General features: G+C 26.9%; 1 protein-coding gene across 1 annotated transcript; it reads left to right on the top strand.

Annotated features, from left to right (window-relative positions):
- Positions 1-6,053: 6,053 nt before the first annotated feature.
- LOC132948508 (uncharacterized) lies at positions 6,054-7,244 on the top strand. Its single transcript, XM_061019012.1, has 4 exons — positions 6,054-6,269; positions 6,354-6,568; positions 6,645-6,927; positions 6,996-7,244. The coding sequence occupies exons 1-4, from the start codon at positions 6,081-6,083 to the stop codon at positions 7,242-7,244; spliced, it is 936 nt and encodes a 311-aa protein (XP_060874995.1). The 5' UTR covers positions 6,054-6,080.
- The last annotated feature ends 1,164 nt before the right edge of the window (positions 7,245-8,408 follow it).

Genomic DNA, 8,408 nt, shown 5'->3' with positions numbered 1-8,408 from the left:
TTCAATGTTCATACCTATTATCCAAAAAGTAAATTTTTGTATATTTATGTTTATAGTAATTTTAAGTTTGTAAAATGTAAAAATTGTATTAGAAAAATAAATAAATATTATGCGATTATTTACTAATATTTTCATATTTTGATTTAAAGATAATAATTTACCTTATTAATAGCACGCGTAACTAGTTAAAACAATAATTAATAACAATTAATAATATACCTAGAGAATACGTTAGTTAGGTACACTGGTACAGTGTTGGGAATTATCTAGATAATATTTTTTGTAATAAATTATCTTTTAAAGTATCTATATAATTATGTTACGATTTATTTAATGTTTAGCTTGGATAAAAAATGGGCTTATCTAGATAAATGTATTTAGATAAATATTTTAGCGCCCCTAAAAAATTATAAAACCAATGTTACTAAAATTCTTATATAATATAAATTATTTATAAAATTAGAAGAATATATTTCTTGTTATAATTGCCAACGACGGTATTATGATAATACAAGAACCTGCGTGCAGGCATGCACTATACATCGTTCCTAGTCTCTACTAGCCATAATGAGCATATTAAAATTAATTAGGTATAGGTTTATTTCCCCATCCATTTTAAAAATAAATAAAAAAACAATAAAAATAAGTGTAAAAAAATTATATTTATCTAGATAAATGTATTGTTGTATTTATCTTTATCTAAATAAATTACATTTGTGTTATCTTTATTTTTATCTAGATAATAGTTTGTTAAAAATATCTTATCGTATCTAGATAATTTTTTAGTTATCTATTCCCAACACTGGTTAGGTTAGGTAACCGTATATAAAGAAATTAAAAGCCACAAACCTACGAATTGTATTTACAAATCATGATGCTTATTTATACGTTTAACATGTACTGTTACTACCAAACAGCGATTCGCTAAATCATGCCACTAGCGGATAGTGTCGATGACTCGAGTGGTCGCTAAAACGCAGTGCTATCACGGTAGTTGCCTAAACAGCAACCACGCTACGGCGTAAATTCTCACCACCAACTACGAATCGATGCACACACAAAGGGACCGTGTCACCGCGGTTGCCTACCCAACGCGCCGGAACGTACTTTGGTGACGGTTGCTTACCTAACCACGTTACATCTATAACATCAATACAAGTTGACAACGGCCCGGTTGGTGGGTGTACAGTAACCAATGATATCTTAGATCATAGAATCGACGACCCGCAACCAAGACCGACGGAGAGTTAACTTTCGCACGTCAACTCGCATCGGCCTAGAACTAAAGATCAATCGGCTAGGAAGACGCGCTTTTTCTCAGACTTACTGTGACCCACCCGACACGTCTGATCGTCTTCCTGACCAACGTTAGTCATCCCCGTCGCTTGTTTAAACGAACACGGGACAAACAACGGTCCCAACATAATATTGTATACCCAAACACTGGAGATTTCTCATAATTGTAAATAATAGGGTTATGCTCGTGGGACCATCGCCCGTGTTAATCAACTGATCAGGTACCGTGAACTGGATTCGTCCCATCTGTCCCCTATATGCAGGTATAGACATAAATAATAATTACTTTATATAGAATAATAATAAATTTTAATACTCATTAATATAAATTAAAAATGAATTGTATTAATTTAATTGAATTCTTTATAAAAGGTCTGTTTCCATACGGCATACATGTTATATTGTATTACCAAATTTACAAAAAATATGCTTGTAAATAATAATATAAAACTTGGTACCTATGGCTCATTAAGTTTGAAATAAATATTTGTGTATATTATATTAAAAAGCTTTTGGATTAAAATATTATATTAATAATGATTCAATTGAAATTATAATTTTAAAAGCATTTATATTTATATTATGTCATCATTCGACATCATTATACTTCCCACTTATCAATATACATTTTGCAATTTAAGATTTTTATATATCTCATAATAAAGTCGTAGTATACTGAATAAGTCTCATAATATTATGCATTTTCAAAAACCATTTCTAGAAAATGGTTGTCAGATATCATATGAAAACTGTTTCTCTCATGTACGAGTTCATTTGTGTTTAGTAGTTTAGTTGAATCGCTTTTTTGACTTTTGAGAGAATTACTTAAGATAGATACACATAAGAAAAGCTTTTCTCCTATATTGCCAATTTACTATTATGTAGAAAATTGCTTTTTGCAATAATGACATGAAAACCATTTATTTTTTAGTAGTATACCATTTAAAGTCTATTTTGGTAATATTTTAACATAATTTTATATTTGTACAATGTAATAGAATATACTATGTATATTATTATCGTGTGTTCATTTTTATTATTTTGTGGGGTTGCTTATAGATAGTACTTGAAATAAATATCATAAATTGTAATTTAATGTTATTTTGAATATCATTGTTTTTTTTAAATATAATATGCCACGCAGATAATTATAATTTTATTAAACTCATATAAATTCACATTAATATTTTTACAATCAAATATTTAAAAATATGTATGCAGTTTTATTTGAATTATGTAGATTAGTTCAATTTTGGATTAAATGTAACTATGTCTTAAAAATGAATGTCTATTATATATATATATAAATTTGAAATAAAAAAACATACAAGAAGAAGAGCCTCTTCCCTTGCCCCCCATTCGGTATCCTTCATATGGATACCCGCCCACAAAAATATACCGGGAAATGAAAAATCTGATGTAGCAGCTAAAGAAGACTCACTGCACAATAAGGACACTGCTCGAACCGCCTTAGAACGTAGCAATAAGGCTCACCAACGACTCTGGGACAAGGAACAGAATAATAAGTTATGCCAAATAAAACCTTTTTTGGCACTAAACCCGACTCCTCCGTTAAGTACAAGACGACAACAAGTGATATGGACACGAATAGGAATTGGCCACACAAATATAACCCACGTCCACTTAATGAGAAGAGAACCGAGACCAACCTGCGAACTCTGCAACAACTTGCACTTATATCCATAAAACACCTCCTAGAATGCCCAAATCTAACCAAAGAAAGAACGATTTTTCCACATCTAACATTAAAAGATATTTTAAGTATGGACAATTTTAACTGTTTAATAACATTCCTTAAAATAACCAATCTATACAATAGAATTTAAATAGTAACTAAAAATATGTTTTATTATTACTTACACTACTGTATTACCTTTATTTAAATATTATGATGATTGTAAATAACATGTAAATATGTTTTTGTTCCCGGCTAATGACTATAATGTTAAAGCCGTAATAAATGAATTAAAAAAAAAAAAAATTGAAATAATTTTGTTATACAGATAACACATTGCATTTTGTACAATTATTGCTTATATTTATTTATTTTTGGGAATAGAAATGTATTATCATTATTATATATTTATGTAGTATGTTTATTGTTTATTTTATATGCAATTCAAAAACTGAATATATAATATTAAATAGTATATATATATATAGGTATACTTAAATTAGTGTTTTGGTTTGTTTAATAAATTGGTAAAGAGGAAAAAGTACAAGCAATGTGTTATGTGTGTGTTACAAAATGTTGACAACATTTATTTTTAAATGATAAATTTCTTTCAGTTCGTTTTAAAACGAAATTCTGAATTTCCATGAAACGTAATATTGAATTTCATTACCATATTGAGACAGTTTGCTGTCGTGCGTTTAATATTCTTGGCTTTGTCATACGCACGTCTACAGAATTTAAGCTCTCTAGTTCCCTCAAATTTTATATTGCTCTTTCGTACGCTCTTTCGGAATATTCTTCTATTCTGTAAGTAACATGTATTACAAGGTTCCTCATAAGTAGTTATAAGTCAAAAGTCATTCAACTCCAAATAAAAATATCAAATATGGCCACAGTTTTTTATTAGTGTTAAAATACATATTTTAATGAAATTTATTAAAATCATAATAGTTTACAAATTATTTTGTACCTAAATACAAATTTAAAAATGTTTTAATTTTAACATCTTATATTATTTTAAAATGTAATAAATACACGATTCCTTATAAAATGCCTTCACTGAAACTTATAAAAAGTTCAGCGTAAAGCCACACAAGTTGTATATGAGTGATTAAAGTTTATATTTTTATGACATTGGATATTCACACGTAAAATAACAATTTTCATTATTTAGATTAAAAAAATACTAATCCTAAAAACTTTACTTATCCCATACAAATACATTTTTTTATATTTAGACTTAGACTCTTTTTATACTATGTTCAGGTTATTATTTGTAATTTTGTATTTTTTTTTTCCAATAAATGTTTATAAAAATTGTTATGCTTAGTTAAAAAACTTAAACATTTAGAACAAAATTCTCATGATTCATTCTTACAACAGTTTTTAAATATCACTAATACATACGATTAATGTTTTTATAAGCGTTTGAAGTATAAATGTTGACAGATTAACAAAAATCAACACAATCGGTTTATCACATTGATAATATAGTTATGTTATCAATGTAGACTTAAATCAATTAAATCTTAAGTTATAAATATGGTTAAATGCATTAATGTTTTATTATAATGGTTTAATATTTATAAGAAAATACTATAAAATAAGAAAACTTATAGATTAGAAATAGGATATTGATAACCTAAAAAAGTATCAACAATTATAAACATTTAAAAATGCTTTAATGCACTAAAAAATTTATAAAATTACATGGGAATAAAAAAAATGTACGTAAACAAAATTTAGTAGCCATTTAAATTTTAAGTTTAATGCACAGTAAAAAAAATATATGAAGTTATTACATTTTAATTTAATATAATAATATAATTATAATTTTATTACATTATATTAATTATTAAAATCTATATTTTTACATACGCAATAAATTTAGTTACAACAAAAATGACAAAAAAAAATGTATATTTACTAAAAATGCAAGAAAATTAGTTTTTTTCTTAATTAAATTAAATTAGTATATTCTGAATTAATGGAACATGAAACAACTTTTTAGCTAACATAGCATTTTATAGGATGAAAGGAAAAAAATTCAAAAGTCATCAACTATTTATCGTCATCTATTTATGATAATATTATATAGGTATTTTATATAATTCAACATAATATACCATAATATTATTATTGTTTTTATAAAAATGTTTAAGGTTATACAATTAATTATCTAAGTTGTATATCAAATCATGGTTGTTGCACTGAATCCTTCAATTGCTAAATTTATTAATCTGAAAGTGAATCATATATAAAATTGTTTAGTATTTATTTTTTAATACATTTTTAAATAACCTCCGAAAATACTTTAAAATTATTTTTCTAAGAATTTGAAGATAAAATCCATCCAAGTTAAAAAGCTAATCTGGCCTCAAATAATACTATATAAAATTTTTCTCTTTTTAATATAGTATACATACTATATGGTTGTAATAATCCCCTACAGTCCCAAAATATAAGCTTATTATAGATGCCAACTAAAGTTTCCATTGAATGCGTGCTTTTTTACAATTGAATGGTGCAAACTTTAAGCTAGATTTAACGATTTCGGTATTACGATTTACGAACCATATAATCATCAAAACCTAAATTATTTCATAAACTATCGTTCATATACATAAAAATAGTCTACAAATAACAGTTTTCAGCACGTTTCCATTGATTTTGTACGTCCGTAGCAACGGAACCAACAGTATACAAAGTACGACCCAGTATGGTGGTATACAACAAATATTTATTTGGTCGTTGTAACTTCGTATTATTTTATATTGCCAATTATGAACTATTAATGTAAAACAGTTAAAATATGTTACGTGTTAAAGAACTGCAGAATGCATTGACCGAGACTCGGGTACAAGTACATGTAAGTCCAAAAGATTAATGAATACCTTATAAATAAAATCCCTATAGATAAATAAAAATTTTGCCAAAGGATTTGATGAGTGAAAATAGAATTTTGAAAATTATGGAAAAAAGGCAAGAGAAAGCCCTATCAAAATACGAGGGAACACATGTTAAACTACCTCAGGTCATTAAGTCGTACAGCGAAGACATTCGCTCACTTCAGACTCGACTACATTACATGAAAAACTCTTACAGAGAACTGGAAAACAAAAACCAATCGATAAGTAATAAGCTATTGGATGTTCAAAAAAAACACAAACATTTGTTAGACTTGACCAAGAACAAGCAGCTCGGCGAGAGAGAAAAATTGTCCAATCAACTTGAAGAAGCGGAAAACATTATCAAAAATCAAGAGACAAAAATCCAGGTATATAAATATAAAATATTATAACTATAATATAAATCATAGGTATTCCAGTATAGATTTTGTTTTATTTAATTGTATTCTTAGAATTTAATAAAACAAATTGAACTTCTAAATAAAAACCACCAAAACCAAATGAACGTAGGGATAAACAAAGCAAAAGCTCTGCAACTAGAACTAAACCATTTAAAGGAAACAAATGACCAACTAGTATCCAAGGTTGAAAAACTCAAATATCAAAGTTATGGTGGAAGACGGAGCTACGTATGTGCATCAAACCAAAGTATTGCACCACAATCCAGGTAAATTTATTTTTAAAACATTGATTATTATTTTATAAACTTATTAAATGTGGACTTTATGGTTATGCTTGATTAGGTCTACGGAAATGTCTAAGAACTCATTATTAGTTAATGTCGTTGGCGTCGTCGTTGATCGAGTGGCATCAACGGGAAATCCCAGAAAGACGGTAAAGCCTGAGTTGGTTCACGGTGAGTCCGAGATCAGCGATCACACCAAAGACCTCCAAAAGAATCTAATGAAGCAGGTGCACGAGGATGTGATCAATAAACCAAACATGTTGGCAAACTATAAAATGGAATCATGCAACTCATGCGGTGATTCGAAAGATTTGGATTTTGGAATTGCTGAACTGATGAAGGTTATACTATTATTATATAAACCGTTAGGTATTTTTTATTTTATTAGTAATTATAATATTTACTTTAGAAAAAAGATTTATCAGACGCATGCAACGAAAGTATTATGCAGCAGATTGAACCTGATGTAGCTAAAAATCCTTTTTCATTGTCCAACGTTCATGGAATGAAATCGACCGGGGATGATCATTCGGTAACAAACTTAAAAAATAACGATGAAGAATTAATTAATACTGGAGAAGTTAACTTGCAGAAAGAAAATTCGTACTCAGACGATGATGATACGAGCAGTGTATCATCTGTTAGTGATACTGATTAATAGATATATTATTATCTCCGTTTCATTTCAGTTTTATAGATTTTGAGCGAAAAGAGGAATGTATTTCCGTAATGGTTTTACAATGTTATATTTTCGTTAGATTAAGTAAGAAAAAGCTGTCCAAAAATTTCATTTGATCTCATTCGTTGATGAAAAATATTATTTAGTTACCTACTGATTAAGACATAATTTTATTAATTTTATTTTTAATTTTCTCAAAATATCAGAAAACCTTTAATACCTTCATTAAAACAAATATGGTAAAATATCTAAATACATAGTACTTATGACTAATTAAATAAAATCTATTTTTCTAGATGAAAAAAATATAATCTCAGATATTTGAAAAGTTAGCCAGTTAATTATTTAACACATCATAAGATAATTTTATAAAACTCGTTTATTCTTATGTAATAGAAACAAATTTACTGATTTAGTTATGTTTTACAATCTTAAAACAATCTTACAACTATAAAATTTGCAATTTTCCAGACAGATATTCGACAATAAAGATTAACAATGAAATTATAATTTATCAAAGGATTAATTGGTTGCCAACATTTATTCTTATAACCATTTAATTTTGAATTTATGTAAAATTGTCATTGTTAGGAATAATTAATATTTTATAAAACAAACATTTCATGTCCTATAAATTACGTGTAGATACAAAACCTGTAGATGACCAACAATTTTAACAGAATAAATACTTTACCTAATAAAAGTTCAAACAATTTAAAAACGTATGTTTTTAACATAATATCTATTGATTTATCAAAACCGGAAAGTTTTACAATGCTAAATTGACAGATTTCACTATATCAACCTTTTTGAATCAACTTGAGAAAATTGGTGTTTTTATTTTTATTACCCACAAAATTACAAGTATTGTTTTACGAGTAACATTTTTATAGCTCTTTTTACTACTTTTTATAAATGCCGAATAAATGGTTTTTATGGGCTATTTTTTTTTAGATTTCTTTTAGTTTTTCCAGTTTTTGTAACTTAGGTGCCTTTAGATTTAAATACTAAATGTTTGAATCCAAAATAAGAAACAAAATTCACCATCATATTAAATCTTTAACGATTTTAATCTTCATTACATTTAATATTGTTTGTTATTATTAGTTAATACCTTAAAAGTTAAAATGCTCAAGTACTTCA

This window comes from Metopolophium dirhodum, chromosome 1, assembly GCF_019925205.1.
Source record: "Metopolophium dirhodum isolate CAU chromosome 1, ASM1992520v1, whole genome shotgun sequence".
NCBI lineage: Eukaryota > Metazoa > Arthropoda > Insecta > Hemiptera > Aphididae > Metopolophium > Metopolophium dirhodum.
Note: the sequence above shows the minus strand (reverse complement) of the source record. Positions and strands in the feature narration are given on the sequence as shown.